At 44.3% G+C, this 23,257-nt stretch overlaps 1 protein-coding gene across 2 annotated transcripts in view; it reads left to right on the top strand.

The window, feature by feature from the left end:
• Window positions 1–23,257, top strand: part of MLXIP (MLX interacting protein) — a 60,207-nt gene that overhangs the window by 16,510 nt on the left and 20,440 nt on the right. For both annotated transcript variants that reach the window (XM_081842241.1, XM_081842240.1), the window contains exons 2-8: window positions 14,541–14,647; window positions 16,275–16,360; window positions 16,965–17,054; window positions 18,355–18,396; window positions 19,061–19,232; window positions 21,223–21,306; window positions 22,091–22,188. In XM_081842241.1, the coding sequence (XP_081698367.1) occupies window positions 14,541–14,647; window positions 16,275–16,360; window positions 16,965–17,054; window positions 18,355–18,396; window positions 19,061–19,232; window positions 21,223–21,306; window positions 22,091–22,188 (679 nt within the window). The remainder of the gene's footprint in view (window positions 1–14,540; window positions 14,648–16,274; window positions 16,361–16,964; window positions 17,055–18,354; window positions 18,397–19,060; window positions 19,233–21,222; window positions 21,307–22,090; window positions 22,189–23,257) is intronic.

Below are 23,257 nucleotides of genomic sequence, written 5' to 3'. Positions count from 1 at the left end.
AAGTGTGTAGTGGCTAAACGCATGAGCTATGAACTGGAAAGCATTTAAAAAACAACAACATGAAAAAACCTTTGCACATCTGCCTTAGATGAAGACGTCTATGTATCTGAAAGAATAATTTTTCTTATCAGCCGAGTCTGGTGCAGTAAAATACTATTTCCTGTGCTGCTTATAAAGATGGTGACACAAAAGCTTTCCCATGGAAAAGTTTAGGGGACTGAAAAATCTCCATGCTAGGATGATTTTAAAATCCTGTTTGCTGCCATTTCTTGGTCTTAATCCAGTCTTCTTGGGAATGCACAGATGGATTGTTCCATATAGGCCAGATCCATCAGTGTGAAAATTCACTCCCCTTAATGGCACCCCAGATCCACTGCTGAGGATAAATTGGGAAACTTCAAACTGCAGGACAGCAAGAGGTGCCAAAAGGATGGCCCCTCCCTCTGCTACGTGCCCTTAAATAACCAGGAACTGACGTGGCTTTTTCAGGCCTTGTTGGCCAACAGAGGAGTGGCAAATATGATGAGGCAAGCCAAACATGCAAAGCATTTTAAAAGACATTCCTTCCCCTCCTTAAAAGGGCTGCCCTGTAAGCAAGTGTTGTAATTTTTCTGCAGCCAGTGATATGAATTTTAAAAGAGAGATGTTTGCTTTTGCTTTCTAAGCACCTTCTAGAATTAAGATAACACATTCCAAGGACATACTTTTAAAATCTGGCTGCTGTGATACAGGTCACTTTGAAAATTTATCTCATTTTAACTTGTTGCAAATCCTGTTTAGGCTATGAAATAGGTCTTTTGGCTTTCACAGGGTTTCCTGACTAACTTATTATAACTTATTATTATTCTAGACTAACTTTTTCTGTGATTAATGTTTTGCCTGGTTTCTGTTCAGTTTAATGCTGTCAACAGTAAACAGGTGCTGTTGATGAGCTTTTGAGCTGTAACTGAAGGACTGTTTTTGCATTCTGTGAGGGAGTTTGCATTGTGGACAGGTTCAGCGTGGGAGAGGTGAGCTGGTTCTTCAAAATGCTCTTTTCTGGAACACCGAGGAGACTGTTTAGAATAAGATCCTTGTAGTCTTCAGGGTATTTATAGGCTTGTCATGTTGTGTGGGGAATGCTACATTATCCTTGGTGACAGAAGAGCCTAGCTTCAGGTTTCTCCACCTGTTGTATGTGGTAAACAGCTCACTGTTCTATGAAGTCAGTAAACCTTCCCCAGGCTCCTGTTCATCTAGGGTAAGAGACAGGCTAATAAATAATTGGAATAAGGTTGTTTTGAGGTACTTCGCAAGAGCCATCTTGGTCAGCTCTGCTGAGAAACAAAACATCATCTCAGCCTGGAGTTGCTGCTTAGACTTTGCAGAATTTGGAATCCACAAGCATTTGATTATCCCCAAGCATTTGATTACTTGGTTTGGGTGGTCATTTATAATACTTGGAAGGAACCATAAGGTGGCACTTCCAGCTTGGCAGTTATTTTTGGAAATGCTTCAACTTCAGCCGGAATTATGACTCACATCACATCGTTAAACGGTTCTCGCATCTTTAGGATAACAGGGCTCCTGGAAATGCAATAGCTGAATAGCTGAGTTAATTTTGACAGGTGAATCTTCCCAGCCTTTTTAATACCATCGGCAGGAGAGAAGCTGAATTTTCTGAAATCTTCCATTTCTTTGTACAGTCGTACCTTGCGAGTCGAATGTTTTGGTTCCCAAACTCCGCAAACCCGGAAGTGAGTGTTCTGGTTTGCGAATGTTCTTTGGAACCCGAACATCCAACACGGCTTCCTGCAGCCAGCCGGAAGCCGCGCCTTGGTTTCCAAACGTTTTAGAAGTCGAACGGACTTCCGGAACAGATTCCGTTTGACTTCCGAGGTACCACTGTACTTGCTAAACCAGATTGGCTTTGCATTTTAAAGTCAAATGTCTCTTGCAACCACCCCTGTGACTTGGGTCATATGACAAATAAGTGCGTCCCAGTTTAGCCCATGTTGAACTGGGATTTTGAATTCCAGTCCAGTTCTCTGTCCCATCTTCCATGCTCATTTGTTGTGGCCAGCTGGTGTCTTCTTGCCCCTGGCTGAACCTTTTAGGTGGAGCAAGCACAAGTGCAGCTGAGCATGTTAACTGCAACTTGTTATGGTAACAGTGGCAGAGCTACGTTGTCCCCTCTGTTCGTGTCTATCCCAGCCACAATAAAAGCAATAAAGGAACCCTTGATAACGTAAAGGAGGTCAAGAGTTTGCTCCCAGTTGTATCTGATCTCTTGTAACGTTCCTTTGCAGTCTAGTGCTCTGTGTTAAACCAGCTCCACACAGACTTCTGTTTCACCTCACTTAAACCTTCATCCTCTTCCACACTCCTGAAGCTCTAGCAAGATTAGGAGAATAGAAGGGAGTGCGGAGAAGGAAGGGGAACAGGCATTGCTTTTTTTCTGGGGGTATTCAAGGGTACACAGTACCAGCACCTCTGTTTTTTGTTGTTGAAAAACTGTGGCACTTACTATAACAACATCATGGTGAGTACCAGCACCTATTTTTCTGGAAAAAAAGCACTGGGTGCAGGCATTAGAAAGGTTATTTTTAGAGGCAGGAAGTGAGATAAATATAAAATTCTTCCAGGGCATCCTCTCTGTTCCCTATCCTTACATCCCACCAGCATGTTAAATATGTGGAAGAAATTATGGCACCGCCAAAGAAAGTGTCCACATGGCAGAGCTCCCCTTCCTCTCCCTTTGCCATAGGAATAAAAAATTAACAGTTTGATCTCCAAGGTGATAGTTGTTCTTGCTCCGAGTTAGTCATAGCATTGATGATTGCAGTTATATGTTGCAGTCTCCCACTGCAGGTTCTTCAGTCACTTATTATTATTATAATACAGTCATACCTCGGGTTGAAGTAGCTTCGGGTTGAGCATTTTTGGGTTGCGCTCCGCAGCGACCTGGAAGTAACGGAGCATGTTACTTCTAGGTTTCGCCACTCACGCATGCGCAGACGCTCAAAATGACGTCACACGCATGTGCGGAAGCGGCAACGTGTGGACGCAGGTTGCGTTCACTTCAGGATGTGAACAGGGCTCTGGAACGGATCCCGTTCGCATCCAGAGGTACCACTGTAATAGCTATTACTGCTGCTGCTGCTTATTAGACTTGTTAGATGCTTATTACCCAAAGGTCTTTAAGCAACTTACAACGCATTAAAACATCAATATAAATACATAATACCATAAAAGCAGAGCAAACAATATCCATAACTGACACAGGAAGCTTGGCACTAATAACTAATAACAAAAAACATCATGCGGGAGGAGGGGGATGTAAGTCTTTATGGTGCCACAATGATGTGCACATTACCAGAGACTGGATTAACAAAGCCAGCCTGTCTCTGTGCAGGTAGGGTCACAGCTAGAGTACCACCACAGACTGATGAAAGGCACTGTACACACTCCTAATTGGCTTCAGCAAGTCTCACAAGACCTCAGCCACTCCTATTGGTAAGGGGAATAAGATTGCAGAAACACCCTTAAATATGATCTCCAATTTAGCTCTTTCCTCCTCATGGCAATAGGGCACTAGGCCAGAGTTAAATGTGTCCTTCCTTGATGTGAGCCAATGGCTGTGCCTGAAGCTTTCAAGGGCAGTTGGGGATTTGCTTTCTAGCCATTTTGAAAACTGTATACAAACAATCAGTGGGTGAGTTTGGACTTCATTGAAGCCGCCCAGACAGGAGGGAAATAACAATTCTTATTGGCTCAATACAGGAATGTTTTTGTTCTGCATGTCTGCCTTTTTGCTTCGCAGCACAATAAGTGAGCGTTCTTATCTGATGCTCTGAATGAACCTTTGTTTGAGAAAATATTGTTAGTTTTGGCTTGAAGAGAGCTGAATTCACGCGTCCAGTTTCCCACAAAAGAGATTAGATTAATTTTCTTTTAACAAAAAAGAAATGTGGAGAAAGTGTGAGCCGTTGTCAAAACTGGTTTGTTTAGTTCAGTTGAACTGAAAAGGCTAGGTAACTGAATGTGTATTGAGAATTAGGTTTAGGAGTGCTAAGTTGCTCATTTTTATTATTGTGCATTCAGATTAATTGTTTTAAAAGTCTGGTTAGTGTAGCAGAATATGGGTATCATCACTTAACGGTTTTATGACCGAGTTCCAACTAGGAATTGAATAAGTCGCAACAAAAAGACACCACTCATCTCCTACAAGGATTTACCAGTGACTCAGTGCCAGAATAAAATTAGTTGTTGGCTGCGTTTTCTACATACAGAATGTAGATGCCAACATGGTTGAATGCACTGTACCACTTCAGATTTACAGGTGGGAGATAATCACTTTTTCACATTTCCCCATGTCTGCCCATAAAAACTAGCATACTAAGAAGAAATGAGTTGTTAGTTTTCTTTTTAAAACCAATATACTGCACTTTCTATATATATAATGTTTATTATATAACATAAAAATTATTCACATAATGCAGGTACAGTGGTGCCTCGCAAGACGAAATTAATCCGTTCCGTGAGGCTCTTCATATAGCGGTTTTTTCGCCTTGCAAAGCAAGCCCATTGACAGCTTAGCGGATTAGCTCTATTAGCGGTTTAGCAGCTTTTAGCGGATCAGCTGATAAGCTGCTTAGGGCTTAGGAAAAGGGGGAAAAAAGGGAAAAAACCCCGCAGGAACTCGCAAGACATTTTCGTCTTGCGAAGCAAGCCCATAGGGAAATTCGTTTTGCAAAGCACCTCCAGAACGGAAAACGCTTTCGTCTAGCGGGTTTTCCGTCTTGCGAGGCGTTCGGCTTGCGGGGCACCACTGATAAAATAAACCATCAGCTATAATTATAGTGCAGTTAAAGGTGTTAACATGTGAAAATAATGTACTGTTGAGCAGGGAGTAGGGTCAGGCATAAAGGGCCATTTGTTTATTATGGGTTTTTTAATAGACAACTGGAAGAGGAGAGAAGTGCAGAGGACTATAAGCGGATGGGTGCCCTATTTACCATCCTTTGGACCCTCTGGGAAACTCACCAATCCAAATCTTCTGTAGCTTGGAGCTGACAGTGCTGAGTAGGTCAAAGCTGTGGGCGACCTAGGGTGAGGTCACCACGTTCCATGACGCCTCTCTGTTGTGAGATCTTGTGGGTGATCTTTGAACTCATTTAGGCTCTGGGTGAGAGCCAAGGTCAATGGGTGGTGTCTTAGGTAAGAGCCAGGAAGCTGAGAGGTATTGTGTCAGAAGGAGAAGGAAGTATTCTTTAATAAGTTGTGTTACTAATTCTTCTGTGTATTTTTGTAACATTTGTTCTTGCTTTAGTTTTCTGATAATATTTTTATTAATTGAGAGGTTTGGAAATGGTATAAACAAAGAGGAGCATTTCAAAATGTTAGCCCCCACCCCATGCTGCAGTCTGAACTGTGGCAGTCAGGTTTCTCCACTGTACAACCCAGCCTTTTGATTCAGCATAGTATTGTCAATAGTACTTTACCTTTCCCTTATTCAGGCTACCCCATTCTGAAATAATCTTTCACTATGATTATCACTGCTTTGCTACTTGGTCTGTGTCTGCTTCAAGGTGGAATGGTGTATGAAAATTCTCATACATGAAATGCACACGGTCGTTCAGAGCATAGTTGCTTTCAAGGGCAAAGGAGCAATGAGGAGATAGCAGCCAAATCACAGGGCCTGTGGCTCACTGAAGCAGCATGTGCAACGCACTAAGCAACCCTTCCCAACCTGGCGCCCTCCAGTTGTTTTTTGGCTCCCAACTTCCATTAGTCCCAGCCAGCTTGACCACAGTTCAGGTATCATGGCAGTTGTGGCCCAGCACACAACTGGAGAGCACCAGATCAGGGAAGGAAAGCATTAGTTAACATGAAGAACGTAACAATAGCCTGCTGAATCAGGCAGCCAACCCAGTAGTCCTTCTTTTCCAGCATCCTGTTCCCAGAATGGCCACTCAGATGTCCAGAACCCAAGTGCAGTAGCATCACTCTCCCCACCTGTTTCAAGGCAAAGAGGGGAAGCCATCTGCAAGGCTCATGTGCTCTTTTACTGTTTGCAGTTTGGTTTAGCAGTAAACATCAATTTTCATTCTGTCATCAAGACAGTCTGCACAAGAGTTTCCCCCCGCTGCGGTTCTGCAGGTAGCACTTTAAGGGCCAGCGATTTGCGGCCTCTTTGTCCTCTGCCTTTTGAGAGTTGTTCTGTTACTGTTGTTCTGCTATTTCACTGTCTCTGTATTAGTGCTTGTGTGCTTTAGCTTTGTGCTATTATCACTGGTGGGAGGTTTCTTAAACCTGAAAACCTGTGTTGTTGTTGTTTTTAACGCTGGGGCTGGCTTTCTGGGCGGGAAATAGTAACCTGCCATTTTCGTTTCTGACCCTCTGTTTCATGGCTGTTGGGTAAGTAGTGAAGACAACCCTTTGCCACAGTGTAGCTGTAAGGAATTGCTTTTATTTCATGAACTCAGCTGTGTTGCTGCACCTTGTGGAGCATCACAGAGCATTTCCCCCCTTTGCTCCTAATGTACAGCTGCGATGCTGCGCAGGTGCTTACCTAATAAAATTAAATAGAAAGTCACACGAGACACAAATGCCACCCAGTAATAAACAACTCCTGTTGTAATCTCTTGCATGTGGCAAGGGATTCCAGATTAATTTTAGGGGAATTATACCATCATCCTCAGGGTGGCAGCCTGGGAGAGGACATTCTCTGTGGCAGCCCCTAAGCTGTGAAATTCGCTCTCCCCCACCCCCAACAGAGGTGCATCTAACACCTTCATTGTATAGCTTTTGCTGTATGCTGAAGGCACAGCTCTTTACCCTGGCCTTTGACACCTAGATTTAGTTAATAGGAGCCACCCCAGTCCTTTGATGTAAAGTTTCAGCTGGGGTGGGGGGGAAGGGTTAACCCACCCTGGGACATTATGGTGAAGGGCAGGTAACACATCAGTACAGAAAGTCAGATTATACCATAACATGTGACCACCAAGCAGCAGTTCAGTTTGCAAGACAAAGTAGCACAAGGAAGCCTCACTAGTAGAAAACTGTCCTGTGCAGCAGTGGTGGTTGGTGCTCATTGGGGCTGGTGAGGTGTAAAGCAGGAAGCCAACAGCAGGTGGAGCCAGAGGTAATATCAATACAGTGGTGCCTTGCAAGACGAAATTAATCCGTTCCGCGAGTCTCTTCGTCTAGCGGTTTTTTCGTCTTGCGAAGCCGTCCCATTGACGGCTTAGCGACGTCCCATTTTCGTCTTGCGAAGCCGTCCCATTGACGGATTAGCGCTATTAGCGCTATTAGCGGCTATTAGCGGCTTTTAGCGGCTTAGCGGCTTAGAAAAAGGGGGGGAACGGGAAAAAACCCCCGCAGGAACTCGCAAGACATTTTCGTCTTGCGAAGCAAGCCCATGGGAAATTCGTTTTGCGAAGCACCTCCAAAACGGAAAACCCTTTTGTCTAGTGGGTTTTCCGTCTTGCGAGGCATTCGTCTTGCGGGGCACCACTGTAATTTCTAGATTTGTTCCCATCTTCCTCCCTTCTGAGGTGGTGGGGATAGCTTAGAACAGACTGAGGTTGGGGGGCAGAACTACATTTCCCTCCACTGCTGCATAGGTTGATTCTTCCTTGGTCTTCCAAGATGCATTTGCTCCAGTTTGCCCATGGATGGTTCCCTGCTTTCAGAACTTACTATGAACTCAGCTTTGCTTGCTTGCTTTCTCAAATCAAATGTTCTTCATATCTTTCCCGTGCTGTTTTTATCTTCCCCGGGGGGTTGTAAATAAATGGCACAAGAGGTTTGTGGGGGTTTTTAAGAACACGTTGCTCTTAGGAAATACAGGATTAAAGGGAAGCAGTATGACCTTTTGGGAATTAGCAGCTTTAAAAAGTCACCTCATGCGATGCAGGTTAATTAAAGTATTGCCTGCCTCTTGGGTTGGGGATTAATTATTATCTGACCTGCCATTAACTTGGACTGAGAACTTGAATCTCTCCCTCCAGGATTTCAGCCAAGAGAGAGCAGAGTGCATTATACACATCCAGACTGTAGAGCTACTTTTGTTTTTAAACAAGTTTGTCAATATTTGATTACTATTACAGTATTTGTTAAATCCAGCCTTGCTAATAACTCCTAATAACATTTACATACAAAAATCTAACTAGCCCACCCTAACTACACACCGGAGCCTTTTTTGGGGAGTTTTAAACTGATTTTTGGAAGGTTGTCTTCAGTTGTTTACTAGACGTTTTAATTGTTATTAGTATTGGTATGTTTGCCACCTTGGGCTCCTTTGAAGATGGTGTGGGGTGAAATACATTTGCTTGTCATTTATATCATGTCCGTGGCCTGAAAGGAAAAAAGCCACAATATATATAAATAGCTCAACCTCTGTGTCCAAGGCTAATGCAGGGCTGGGGGGGTCACCAAGATTGCAGCTGGAGAGGGAGGGGTTCCCCACACTCTGCGTTCCTAGGGACCCCCCCACCCACATGCTTTGTATTCAAGAGAAAAATCTGTGGCCAAAGCTGCACGCTATGCATTTGAAATATCATATATTTGGGCCCTCCGTATCTGTTGATTGGTGTCTTAGGATTGCTGGCTGAGGCCATGAAGTCTTAACCTTGTAAGAGTGGAAGAGACAGATACCCATGTTGCACAAACCTTTCCCTGCCTGTTTTGGATGCACAAGATGCAGAAGTTGTCATCACCAGCATTGCTTGATAGGAAACTGAGCATTGGACACCAGGAATATCTGAACCCCTGTAGCTACAGTTTCATTGTATGTTAGGCAATCGGGGTTAAGGCAACAAAAGAAGCTGAAGAATTATGTCTACCTTGGGCATTCACTCTTTTGGAAAGCCGTGGAAATCTCAGGAGACAAAGAGTTGCTTTAGCAGATGATTCAAGTCTATGCTTTTCAGTGTCCAGCAGGATGGTGTGTGTTTGGTGGTTGTGGTATTTTGTTTTAAATTGTACTATATATTTCATTGCTATACAGTGGTGCCCCGCAAGACGAATGCCTCGCAAGACGAAAAACTCGCTAGACGAAAGAGTTTTCCGGTTTTTGAGTCGTTCCACAAGACAAATTTCCCTATGGGCTTGCTTCGCAAGACGAAACGTCTTGCGAGTTCTTGCGAGTTTCTTTCCTTTTTCTTAAAGCCGCTAAGCCGTTAATAGCCGCTAAGCCGTTAATAGCCGCTAAGCCGCTAATAGCTGTGCTTCGCAAGACGAAAAAACCGCAAGACGAAGAGACTCGCGGAACGGATTAATTTCGTCTTGCGAGGCACCACTGTATAATGGAATGGAGCAGCCTTTGCCAATCTGGTGCATTTCAGGTGTTTTTGTTCAAACCATCTGGAGGGCATCAGGTTGGCTACGGCTGGAATAAGGAGTAGGGAAGCAAGTACAGGAGCTGCATAGGTCAGGTGCTGTGGTAATAGCACAATACAGAAGAAGCTAAACAGTTACCTGACATTATCATTGCGAGGGGAAGCCAGTATATATTCATCTCAATGCAGTCAAACTCCTTCCGCAGGTTTTTACTACCCACTTTTGACAAAGCAATTGTCAGTGGGTTGGCTGTAAAATGAACAGCGGCAAGTCACTAAAATCTTATTTAGGAACCTATTTTGAGCAGGGTGGATTTGATTTAAGTCAAATTGATTTAAATCACTAGTCAGAAAGACTTGATTTAAATCATTTTTTTTTTTTTTTACAGAAAGATTCATTCTTGCTGGTATAATCTTAATAATGAAGATTTCAGTTTTGGAATAATAAATTTTCAGAGTAGTTTTTACAGTTATATAAAAAATTATTACTTTGGTTATACTATTAGAAATACATAGGCAGATAATTATGAAACTATTGTGAGGTTTAATAAGTTAACTGTTTATATTTGGACAGCTTTCCTGCTGTACTTTATTGGAAGGAGAAAAACAATAATTTCCTTAATAACAATTTAAACGATTTGTTTAACTAAAACAATAACATTATAGCATATGTATCCATGTTTGTTAACTGATGTGGTTGAACGATTATTTTTAAAAAACACCTTAGACTGAGTTTTAGCACACATGAAAAACTTAAAACAAATCCTTATTTCCTGATGAATAGCCTTTGGACTATAATGTAACTATAATGTAGCTATCTTTAGAAAGATTTTTCCTCCAAAAGCATTTTATTTTAAAAATCCGATTTACATCAAAAAAATCTGATTTAAATTTAAAAAAAAATCAAATTTTTGATTTTTTTTATTTTAAAAAATTATTGATTTTTATCCACCCTGATTTTGAGTTTAAGGAGCACGAACTTCACTTTGGATATTTTCTAGGAATGCAGTTAACCAACCCGTTTAGTCAGAATGACAGAGCGCAACTTTTAAGTTAAAGACACTTTTTACATTAAAGCAGCAAGAAGTCTGATTATGGATTTCCTATGTCATTGTTTTGCCCCAGAAATTGTAGTTGCTCCCTTGTGTGTGGTTTTTCAAACGGAATGTAACATCAGAGAATGAACCCAGAGGGAGAGCCTCATGTTTAGCGAATTTGTGTTCCCAATGGGGCGAAGCATTTTCTTTTAAAGCATGGCAAGGATTAAAGAGCTCCTATGTGTTGTCAGCCATTCTGCTCAAAGTGCTTAAAAACAGATAAAGCCAAACACCCCCTCCCAAGCAGTGGACCAGAAAGGAAGCCAGGTGGCCGTGTCCACCCTGTCTAGACTTAAGCCCATCACAGACGCAGTTGTGGCCATGAGCCATTACAGGATTATTTGGGGAATAATGCCAGCTCTGGCAATCCTAGGGAAAAGCAAGCAGCTGTCACTGGGCCAGCAGGTGTGAGAGATCAGGGCTTTTGTCCCTGCACTAGATGCAGGGAAAGCTGTCGCTTTTCCAAGACTCTGCGGGCCTTCTCATGCCTGCAGTTGCTTTGCTTTCTCTAAATCACGTTGCATACAGCCAGGCGGGTGGCAAAGGAGCAAGAGCTGCAGGGCCCATTTTGGTCCCACATCCTATGTGGCTTTTGTAAACTCAGTTCAAAAGCCCATCCGCCTTGGAAACCATCAATTGTAGTGCTCACTAGGGTTGCATCAGTTTTCTTCCAACTTAATTTTGAACACTGTCTTCACTATACAAACACACACACACACACACACACACACACACACATCCTTTAAATCTGCTTCGGTAAGGTTTACCTTGCCTTGGCTGGTTCACTCCAGCAGAGATTCCTCTGTGGGCTGGATTGTGTGCGCGCAGAAATGATTTCCAGTGTCTGCATCTGCTCAGACGCGATTTTTGGCATCTGAGCATGCACAGACGTGATTTCCGGCACCACGGAAGCGAGCCTCCATGTCGCGCTGCACTGGTTTAGCACAGTGCGTGGGGACTTGCCGAGCGGGCGGCTCGGTTTAGGGCGGCTTGGGAGCTAGTTAAACGACCCCTGTGGGCCGCTTGTGGCCAAGGGCCTTAGGTTGCCTATCCCTGGCTTAGATCAGCTTCCAAAACCCAGAATATCCCGGCACAGGATATCCCAGTTCATGTTGCCTCTTGGCATCCTGCCCTCTCATTTGTCCAGACAGTTTTCTGTGCTGTCTGGCTAGTGCTGGTAACTTGTGCTAGCTGCACTGTAGTCAGCATCTGGGAATCCCAGCATGCCCTTGCTTCCTCCTTCAGAGTGATGTCACTGCCCATATATGTGTGTGCATGTATAGTGGTACCTCAGGTTACATACGCTTCAGGTTACAGACTCCGCTAACCCAGAAATAGTGCTTCAGGTTAAGAACTTTGCTTCAGGATGAGAACAGAAATCGTGCTCAGGCGTTGTGGCGGCAGCAGGAGGCCCCATTAGCTAAAGTGGTGCTTCAGGTTAAGAACAGTTTCAGGTTAAGAACAGACCTCCGGAACGAATTAAGTACTTAACCCGAGGTACCACTGTAAGGGGCATGGAGTGGTGGGTGCATCAAGAATCATGGCTGGATGTTTCAAGGCACATTTCAGTCCCTCTCATGATGACAAACAGTTTGAAAATATCTGTTCTTCAATGAACCCCATCAGCTGTTCTGGTGTTCAGCAAAACATGGACTTCCTCTGCTGTCTTTGAATGAACTGATCATTTGGCGTCACTTAATTCTGTCTCTCCCGTGCTCTAGTGACCACATTCCTCATTTTAAATTCAGATTGGAACAGACGCTCCTCTGTTCGTTTTTTAAGTATGTTTTTTCACCTCTATCTGCAATAGTGTTTGGTAAGTGTGGCGAGATGGTCAAGAGGTTAATATTTAAGTCTATCCTCTGTCGTACAAGTTGTTTTCCACGTGATTATTTCTTTTTTTTCCCTTGTTTCTTGGCTTGCTGTCTCTTGCAAGCGCCAGTGACCTTTAAAACCTTTTTGCACAGAATTTGCTTGTGAAAGGCAGCATTGAGAGAGAGAGATTGAAGCATGCCCCATCTGTGCTGGGCCAGAGTTAATAGTTCCCTTATAGCCTCTTCAGGGCTACTTTTGGCTCATGTAATGAGGCCATCCTGCAGGAATGCACTTAAAAACTTTCTCAGTCTTGATCTTCACCAGCTTTCAACACAGGAAAAATTCCCGAACACAACCAATCCTGAAACGCAAAAGATGTTTTTAAAGTTGTAGATGATTCTGGATGGGCTTGATTTCTCAGGGCACTGGCTTCATTTTTTAGGCAGTCTCTCAGGAAATGCTTTCAGCAGTATAGCTGAGAAGGAACCTCTGCACATCAACCACTGAATCCCTTCATGTTGCAAAGGGTTCTTGGGCATGTTCTAACTTCTAAGGCTCTTGGGTCTTACCATTACCCTTTATGAACAGGGTGTGTCATAGAACATCCCAACGCTCACCCCATGGCTTGCAGTTACAGGAGATAATCCACAGCAGTGGGTGAGCCATCTTTCCTTTCCTAGAGAAGCTTGTCCTCACCAGCAATTACCTTACAAAGAAAGACCTGATGGGCTTTCATGGGACTCTTCAGCATTCCTTAGGGAGGGGCTATAGTAAAGGTAAAGGTCCTTTAAAGGTCCTTTAAAGGTAAAGGTCCCGTACAGGCCAGTCGTGTCCGACTCTAGGGTTGTGCGCCCATCTCACTTAAGAGGCCGGGAGCCAGCGCTGTCCGGAGACACTTCCGGGTCACGTGGCCAGCGTGACGAAGCTGCTCTGGCGAGCCAGCACCAGCACAGCACACGGAAACGCCATTTACCTTCCCGCTATAAAGCAGTACCTATTTATCTACTTGCACTAAGGGTGCTTTCGAACTGCTAGGTGGGCAGGAGCTGGGACCGAAAGACGGGAGCTCACCCCGCCGCGGGGATTCGAACCGTGACCATGCGATCGGCAAGTCCTAGGCACTGAGGTTTTACCCACAGCGCCACCCGCGTCCCTAGGGAGGGGGCATAGCTCAGCAGAAAACCACATGCTTTGTGGGCAAAGGTCCCAGGTTCAACTCATGGCATCTCCAGCTAAGAAAAATGATGGGATGGGAGAAATCCCTCCCTGCTTGAGACCCTGGAGAGTTGTCATCTATTAGGTTAAAATGACAAATACAGTAGTCTGACCTTGTAAGGCTTTATAGGAAGTTTATACAAGGCAGTTTTTAAAGCCACTGCTCCAGAGTACTATATCCAGGGCTTTTCTTTTTTTAGCTGGAACTCAATTCTGACACCTCTCAGGTGGACACCATTGCCATTATTGGCGTGGGTGGCGCTGTGGTCTAAACCACTGAGCCTCTTGTGCTAGCTGGTCATAAGGTTGGCTGTTTGAATCCCCCTGACGGGGTGAACTCCCGTTGCTCTGTCCCAGCTCCTGACAGCCTAGCAGTTCGAAAGCACGCAAAAAAGTGCAAGTAGATAAATAGGTACCACTGTGGCGGGAAGGGAAACAGCATTTCCGTGTGCTCTGGCTTCCGTCATGGTGTTCCGTTGCGCCAGAAGCAGTTTAGTCCTGCTGGCCACATGACCCGGAAAACTGTGGACAAACGCTGGCTCCCTTGGTCTAAAGCGAGATGAGTGTCGCAACCCCATAGTCTCCTTTGATTGCACTTAACCGTCCAGGGGTCCTTTACCTTTACCCTTACCTATAGGAGAACAAGGGAGGTGTTCATTGTGAGTTCCGGCACCTCTTTTTCTAGAAAAATAGCACTGACTATACCCCAAATCCAGAAACCAGCACAGTGATCAAAAGGGATGTGGCTCTTTTAAGGCACATATTCGCCTCAACAGAACAGAATATCTTAATATCTGCTGCCTAATTAAAAAAGTTGTATGTGAGCAGGGCTGGCTGGTGTAGAAACATGGGTTTGCCCTGGCATCAAGACAGACTATAGTAAGGGGTTTCAATGTCCCCATGAGTCACAATTTGTCCCCTTCAGCTCCGCTTTCAGGCCTGGTCAGAATTAAAACTCAGGCCCAGGCAAGGGACACCAGGTAGCCTTCAAAGCTGTCAGCCTGGTGTGCTGTATCTTTGCTTTGCTTTGCTTCAGAATACATTGTATATTATTGCTGTTTAAATCTGAACCTTCTCTGCTTTGTTGCAGCGGCAAGTTGGTTTCACCCAAGTGGAAGAATTTCAAAGGCCTGAAGCTTCAGTGTAGGGATAAAATCCGGCTCAACAACGCCATCTGGAGGGCTTGGTACATTCAGTGTAAGTTGTGCCCATCCTCAATGTGTTTGGGTGCTTTGGGAAAATCCACACATTAATACGTGGCCAGCCTGGGACTTTCGTTTGTTTATTACATATCACGTGCCTTGTCCTCCTTCAGGGTGTGCAGGCAATATAAGCAGCAATATAAAAGCCTCAACAAAGCAATCTTGTCGCACAAAACCAGGAAGAAACATCTCATAGCCAAATCAGGCAGAGGGAGCAACTTCTCCGTTGTGTCAGATACCAGTTGAAAGCAGAATCTCAGCCTTTCCTAGGAACCCCAGTAATGCCAGAGGCAGGCAGGTCTCCCTTTGGAGAAAGCTCCATGGTTTAGGCTCCACCACTGGAAAGGTTCTGTCTCCTCGAACCCCCTCCATGCATTAGAGGGCAGGGGGGTGCGGGGCCAGCGCCTGCTCACCCATTCTTTGCTCCCTAGGAATTTGCCCGGGGTGAGAACAAGGCCAGTTGCCCCTCCTTTGGTTCCTCTCCTCTCTGTGGATAGCCTCTCTGTTCTTTTTATTTTAATATTATTGAAAATAACCTTGAACATTTTTAATTGAATGGTGAGGTTTCATTTTAAAATAAAATAAAAGGGAATGGTTGAACCTGAAAAACCCCCAGACGTGATTTCTCCCTGGTTCAGTTGTTCACTACTTCTCCCAGTGATGTGGGGTCTCTGGTGACGACCTTCACTTCTGCCTGTGGCGAGGGAGGCTTGGGGGAGGAAGCATATAAGTCTGAGACTGCTTCTAGGGACTTAGGAAGCTGCCTTACACCGTCAGACCCTTGGTCCATCTAGCTCTGTATTGTCTACCTAAGGATCGAACCTGGAATCTTCTGCATGCAAAGCAGGGGTTCTACTGCTGTGCTATGGCCCTTCCCCACTCCTGTCATTTTCACTTTCTCATTTTTCCATCTTAAGTTCAGTTTTCGCCATTTTTAAAATCAGTTTGCAGTTTTAAAAAAATTCCCACAAACCTTCAAGTGCATAATTACATGCACATATCCAGGTATGTTTGAATATTTTTATGCACACTTGCCCAACATGCTGACTTCTGCACGTTTTTTTCATTAATACACAAATTTTCATGCATCGTTTTTAATGCATTTTTATTTATTTAACAGAATTTATATACTGCTTAATTGTAAAGAAAACCTCTTAAGTCATCTACATAGCAGTTAAATTATATATTCTATGCTTTTTTTGTAAGCATTTCTTCGTTGTAAAACTGTAAAACAAAATTCAGAGAATTGCAGATTTCAAAGGATAGCTGTGTTTTGGTTTACACATTGATTGAGGAAATGTGAATTAGGTAAGCGAGTTTCTCCTCCAGCCTTCCTTATGCTCTCTCTCTGTGTGCATACAAAAACCAGCCCTTTATGGAGAAGATTGGAAGGTTCCCTACTGAATTTCTGTCGTGTACAGTAGCTGAATTCTGCTCCTCATGCCACACTTTCCTTTTTGTTTTGTTTTTCTTAAGACTTGCGCAGAATCTGGCATGTGCACATCCCTGGTTCTTTAACAGTGGAAGTCCTGCTCTGTGGCTTACTTAACATGGCAGTTAAATCTGACCTGGCTTGCTCCCTCTAGAGATGTGCACTGCTAATGCTCTGGTTCATGTTGCAGATCTGGAGAAGCGGAAGAACCCTGTGTGCCACTTTGTGACTCCCCTAGATGGTTCTGTGGAGGTAGATGAGCACCGGCGCCCTGAGGTACATCAGACAGAGAAAAATGTGACTGTGGTACAGCGGATATCTCTTCATGCTGTGGGCTAATCTCATTTTATGCTGCTTTCACCTTAATTGCCTTTGCTTATCTGCCCCTTCCGGTCTTTCCATAGTTCTCCGTTGTGTTTTGACACTGGGGTAGAGAGTGGGGTAAGGAGCACAACAAATCAGTACATAAGCAAATGCACATATTTGAATGTAGGCTTCCTTTCAGTTCTGGGTGGGCAGATGGTGTGTCAGATGCTAGAGGCCAGGTGGTGTAGTTTGTTAAGGGTGCTAAGAGTTATGTTGAGATCCCTATTCCCCTCAGAGCTACGATTCCCACAGTTCCCTGGGGAAATGGATTGGTTCTTAAACCTCTTTGGGAATTGCAACCTTCCCAGAGCCCAAGAAGCAAAGAAAACCTGTTGAGTGGGAGAGAAATAAATGAAGAGTGGGGAATGGGTTTCTCCCACTCTTTGTTTATTGATTCCTCCCTGCCCCCCGTGCCCACGTAAGGTTGCAATCGGGTGTGTAAAGTGAGCACAAGTGATGGGCCCACTGTACTTCGCCACCACCACTTTATTTTTTAAACATTTTTCTTCCTCAGGCTATTGCAACAGAAGGGAAGTATTGGAAACGGCGGATAGAAGTAGTAATCCGAGAGTACCACAAGTGGAGAACCTACTTCAAAAAAAGGGTATGTCTTTTCACACCCAGTTTTCAATTTGGAAGTACATCAATATCTTCTCAATTGCCTCCAGAAAGGAAGGAAAAGTTTCAGCTTACCAACGAAGGCTTAAGAATGAAAAGGGTTGGTAATTCAACTGTATTAGTAGAAATATGCTCGCCCCAAACAATAAAATATTAATTTTGTACTGATTTGTGCATTCTGTTGTCACTCATATTGTCCTGGTTCACCTGAATAGTCCAAGTATCATCGAACTGTAGAGTTGGAAGGGACCCCGAGGGTCATCTAGCCTGCAGTGCAGGAATCCCAACTGCATCATACATGACAGGTGGTCATCCAACCTGTGGTAAGAATTTGCTTCTATACCACGCTGTTCATTACCCAGCTGAGGGACCTTTTAAATAAAACATGCAACCAAGGAAATGAATTCAAGTCCAGTATCCAGGAGGAACCCAGAATTTATTGTAGCTATTGCAATTGGGCAGAGCTCAACTCAATGCGGTTGTTCTATTGGAGCGGCCAGTTAATAAGAATTAGAACAAGGCAAGACACACAAAAAGAGTCCTAAAACATCTAAATATTCTTAAAACATAAACATCCTTCTACATACATCAGGAAAGATTGCAGGTCATAGGATGGTAAACATGTATGGCTCCATACTGTGATCTGCTCCCTCGCAATTACCGTATTTTTCCGTGTGTAAGTCTAGGTTTTTTCTCTGAAAAATAATGTCAAAAATTAGGGGGCATCTTATACATGGATAGTAGGAGTGTCTTATACATGGGAGCTTCTTACAGGCGGAAAAATACGGTACCTTGGGGTGCCCCAGGTGCCCAGGCCTTTTGAGCCTTTAATGCCACATTTCTATCACTGTTCCCCTGGCAATCAGGCCTTTGTCGAGTTGTTGACATTGCTTCCTTTATCTCACTTCCCTTGCTTCTCCTTTCTCCCAGGAAACTTCAAGGATAGCTGTTTTTATACTCCCTAACTCAAGCAAACTCATGATAGACTTGGAATAACATCCTAGAGGGTCACTTTCAGGATTAGATAGGGTTTCTTGTTCATGGCCCAGATCTTGCTGGGAATTGGTGCCACTGCCTGAACCGTTTCTCTGCTGGCAGCCAGGTGAGCAGAGAGCCTGTGGTGGACCAGCCTCTCTTGGGCTCTCATGGGCAGACCAGCCCTGAATGATAAAATACTTTGCTTCAAGGCAGTAAGAATCCCTCACACAGACAGGAGCTCCAGTTCATGGTAACTCTAGGACTGTGTTGTAATTCTGTTGGGTAAAAAATCTCTTTTTCTTCTTCAGTTGCAGAAACATAAAGATGAAGACCTCTCCAGCTTGGTCCGGGTAGGTGTTGAGTTAGCTCTTGTTTTGTTTGTTGTTGGTTAGGCCTGAAAGTATTTAAAAAGTGAAATCCCAGCACTGTTAAGAAGAAGGTATTCCTCTTCTTATTTTTGCTTAAAAATTAGGTGTGAAACCAGGGCAGTCTCCAGGTCAGAGGGGAAGTGAGGGGTTCTGTAACCAGTAAAATTCAGTGAATTCCTACAGCTGAGCACCATTTTGCATTCCAAAGTTCTTTAATGGTCCTATTGATTATTCTATAGAAAATCCACTATGAGTTGGGTTTTTCTTGCTCGCAGCTGCAGCTGAGCCAACCAGGATATCCATGACTTAACTGAGAGATGTGCGTCGAGGTCTCCTTGAAAGAAACCATATTCCCAGAGAATTGCTCATTGCAGAATGTGCTCTGTGACTCTTCTCTCAATTGAGAAAGGAAATTGCTGAGTTTTATGCCTTCTGGACTCCTTGCTAGCTGGGTGCAGCTCCAGACACTCCTGCTTCTTTTAATGTATTATTTTTGTTTTAAAATGTATTTTCAAAGAAACTCAAGGTGTTGTACAATCCAAACCACAAAGACAGTAATACAAAACATGACAGTCCCCACTAAAATTGCACGTACTGACATCCAAACTGGGCCCTGTTTTAACTTTTCCCTCCCTCCCCTGACCAGGATGATGACACGTTCCTCTGGCACAAAGAGACATACGGCAGGGAAACACCAGTCCCTATGGAACTGGACTGCCTCTTCAGCACAGACATGCTTATGTCAGAGCTGCCAGACACCCTCTTCTCCACACTGTCGTCTCACCAGCCGCTCTCTTGGCCAAATCCCAGAGAGATAGGTAAGAGAAGCTTGCCCTTTCCTGGATCATCTGTGGAGAAGGAATTCCACAGGATAGGCTTCCAAGTGCTTCCAAGTTCTTTCCTGTTTTGGGGGGCGTGGGGGGTGAGGAAGTACCTTGCTGTCTTATTTCCAAATGTGCTTCCTGGCAGCCACCAGTATTGGGATAGTTTAAAAAAGACTACAGCATCTTGCTTTGGAACATTTAAAGGGGTATCTCCAACTATACTTTGAATTACATCTCTTCTGTATCTGTGTTTTATTTTTTCTAGTTTCACATTTCTTTTTATTCGCCATATCCACTATTTTTATTGTATTCTCTGTTTATGTCAGTAAGCTTTTAATTTTTTTTAAAAAAAGATTATCTTCCTTGATCACAGGCCCACCCATGCAGGCATCAGAGGTTAGGGGGAAAACTTCCAGGCAAATCCCACGCACTTTAGACATTAAGCACTTGTTTCTTTCCATTCCTTAAGTTGGGGGGAAGGGGGGAAATTGGTAGACCCTTGTCTTGAATCTAGAGGTCAAGGCAGATTATTTTCTTTGGAGGAATAGTTTCTAATCCAGAGAATAGTCCTTGGTGAGAGGTTCAGTGAAAGAGCCTCTGGGGGGAGGCACTGTGGTTCCAGGCACCCAGATGGTGGTCTGATTCCATGGAAAGAAAGGCAGTTTTCTTTGTGCCTAGCAAACCGCACCCATTACTTCCAACCCGCCTACAAAACACGCAGGCACAGGGGGAGCATTGGCGGTATTCTTGGACATGCTCTCAGTTGATGTGAGGTGGTAGAAAGTGTCCGGAAACCCTCCCATGCCCTGTGTGAGCTGCTCTACTTTATGCGGTCTTCCACACACCCTGCTGAATCTTCAGAAACCCCTTGGGTTTGGGGGACATATTAGGTAGTTGTCAGGGGACTGCCGTTGGAACAGGGGAGGGAGCCGGGGGGGGGGGGTACAGAGAGCCTCTGACACTTCTGAGGAGCAGCTCCTCGTCCAGCGGTGGGGAAAGCCACACCTCCAGTGGAGCACAGTGGGAAGGAGGGAGCCAAGGGGAAGGCTCGAAGATCCTACTGAGAGCCCAAGCTCCTCACCTAGCCTGGCTGGGCAGGAGGCAGAGACGCCGTTTATGTCGCCCAGCTTACGCAGAGGGGAGAAACATAAGGAGGGGAGGCGGAGATTTGGGGTGTCCCAAGTTCTTATGTTGGGGGAGAAACTGGAAGGGGCCACTCCTGGAATCTGCAAGTGACTAAGACGGACATGAACTTTGTGTTTCTGCACTGTAAATAATTTGCACCAAATAAAACCTGTTAAAGACAGGTCGGAGCCCTGCCTGGTTACTCACGAGCAACCACTACCAGCATCCGACATTAGTGTAGAAATTGTTTCCTGAAAATAGGAAGTTTGATCATCACTGCCTTGGAGGGGAAACAACCATGTTTTGTACCATGTTTTGTTTCCCAGCTTTTCAGATCACAATGTTGCTCTTGTTACGTAAATGGGGAGGGTAGCAATAGGAGACAGAAAACAGAGAGAACTTGGCCTGGGTCTGGTGCTGTATCCCAGGGGGCCCAAACTCCAGGTATTAGTTGTTGGGCTCCAGATCTCCTGCCCCCCCCCCCCGCACACCTTGCTTTTGGGCAGCTGGGCACACTGGTGCAGTATTGGTGATGCCTGTACCACCCTCAACCTCAGTTTCCCAGAGTCATCCATACTAAGTATTCAGCATAGTGCCCAAATGTTGTGGATTACAATTCCTATTATCCCTGGCCATTGGTCATGCTGCCTTGGGCTTATGGGAACTGTATTCCAAAGCATCAGAGGGCACCACAGAGAATCAAGAACAGGGTTAGCTAAACTGGTGCTTTCCTGATGCTGCAGGACTACAACTCCCATCATCCCTGACCATTGGCTATGCTGATTGTGGATGGCCAGCACCCTGGTCTAGAAGCTCTCTGGTACACCTTCTCACTCTTTTTCTCTTTGAAATTTTCCAGCACACTTAGGAAATGCTGACATGATTCAGCCAGGACTCAGCCCTCTCCAACCAAACTGTATGGATACTTTTGAGTTTTTTCAAGGTAAGAATTTTGCAGGGGTTACACACTCTTGTTTGCCAGCACAGATTTCCCCTGGTATCGTTTATGAAGCTGTATATTGAAAGTATTAGGCTATGCTAATGTTTTGCTGCGTTGCCCTCTGCTATCTGGATTTTGGAGTATCCAGAGTTTGTTCCTATAAGGTGTAATTCCTCCAAGAGGAGGTATGTACTGTTCCACTGGTTTTAGACTGACAGTCAACATTTGGGTGTGATTAACATCACCAGCACCACCACTGTACTGAGAATAGAGGTGCATTCCATTTAGCATCATTGCTTCTATTCAGAGTTTAGGGGGTATGAACATTGACCCTTTGTATGAACTTTGTAGGCAAAGCAGCAGTACCCTCACTGGGCAATGGACCGCTCTCTAGATTGGTTTGCACATGTGGAAGAATGCTGAAGGGGTAGAATGGCCCTGTTGTTGTTATTGTGGTCGTCGTCATCACCACCTTTACTTGGGTTTTATTGTTGGATTCTAAGCCTTTGGAAAGGCAGAGTGAAATTTTTTAATAAAAATATGTAACAGTGGTTAAGCTACTTGGGATAGCTTGCATTAAAAGTAGGACAACTATGTATTGAAATAAATAGAAATGAAATAAAAATAGGTTTTTAGTGTGGAAGGTGTTCTTTTCTTTTTTATTTCCTAGTGTGTAACAAAGGTTTTCTGTTTATTTAAATCTATTTAAAGTGCAGCTGTAAAATGAATAGGAGTATCCAGAAGTGATTGTAATATTTGCCTCTCCCCCCCCCCAATCTTTGCCCAGATCTTTTCTCTTCCAGTCGTCCTAGTTACTTCAATGCAACCCCCATCACTCCTACTGCCAGCTCTGCCCTGGAAGACACCTGCAGCCATTCTTCCCAGGTAAGGATGGGGAAGAATTGTTGCTCAGTGGCAGTTAGAGTGTGTGCTTTGCATGAGGAAGGTTTAGTCTCCCTGCAAGATGGGAAATGTCCCCCAGCTAAAACCCTGGATAGTTGCTGACAGCTAGTGAGTAAATAATACTGTGTGAGTTAGATCTCAGTTGCCTGACTCAGTAGAAGCAGTTTCCTAAGAAGTCTTCCTAGAGTCAAGGTAGTCTGGTCTTTGATTTTCATGTGCATTCTCCATGCCTTTTGGCTTTCAGCCGGTCAGCATCACAGCTGGGCATATTTATCTGAACAAATATTCCCAGATGACTTTTATTTATTTATCTGAATTTATAAAATATCCTTAGGGTAACTCTAAGCAGCATGGCTTATCTTAATTCAGAATGAGTTGGTGCCCATTTTGGACTCAATATAACTATAGATCTTACTACATGAGCTGGTGCGTGTGTGTGACTCTAGCTGTTTGGTCCTAACTGTGATCACCTGTGAGTAGGAAAAGTAGGCGCAGATGATGAAGCAGGGACATTTTTGTAACTCAAGTTAGGGGTGTGTGCATTTTTCTTTCAGGCCACAAGTTACTTGTTACTTACAGTTTTGTTCTGCCCTTCTTCCATTCCTCCCATTCTATCTACACAGCAATCTTGTGAGGTAGGCTAGACCAAGAGATCAAGTGTCCCAGGGTCACGGAACAAGTTTCCATATAAAGCAGGGACTTGAACCCAGATCTCCCCAGTCGATGGCTGAGTAACTGACGTAATGCAAATGGGTGCCCTTTAGGTGTTGTTGGACTACAAGTCCCATCATCTTTTACCTTTTGTAATTCTGACTGAGGTTGCTGGGAATTGTAGTCGAACAGCATCTGATGGGCAACAGTTTGGCTATCTCTGCTCTATTCACTCCAGCAGGCAGGCTGTAATAACTAACATGGTTTTATCTTAATAGCTAATAATGGAGCGGGGAAGAGCATTTAACTTTAGTAAGAATTACTTGTGATGGTGGGCAATGCCAACAGTGGAGTCCGATCTTGGTCCTATTTCTCTCCCCCAATACTTACCAGTTTAGAA

This window comes from Podarcis erhardii (genome assembly GCF_964252035.2).
Source record: "Podarcis erhardii genome assembly, chromosome: 15".
NCBI classification, from domain to species: domain Eukaryota; kingdom Metazoa; phylum Chordata; class Lepidosauria; order Squamata; family Lacertidae; genus Podarcis; species Podarcis erhardii.
The sequence above is the reverse complement of the archived record's forward strand: the minus strand, read 5'-3'. Positions and strand labels throughout refer to the sequence as shown.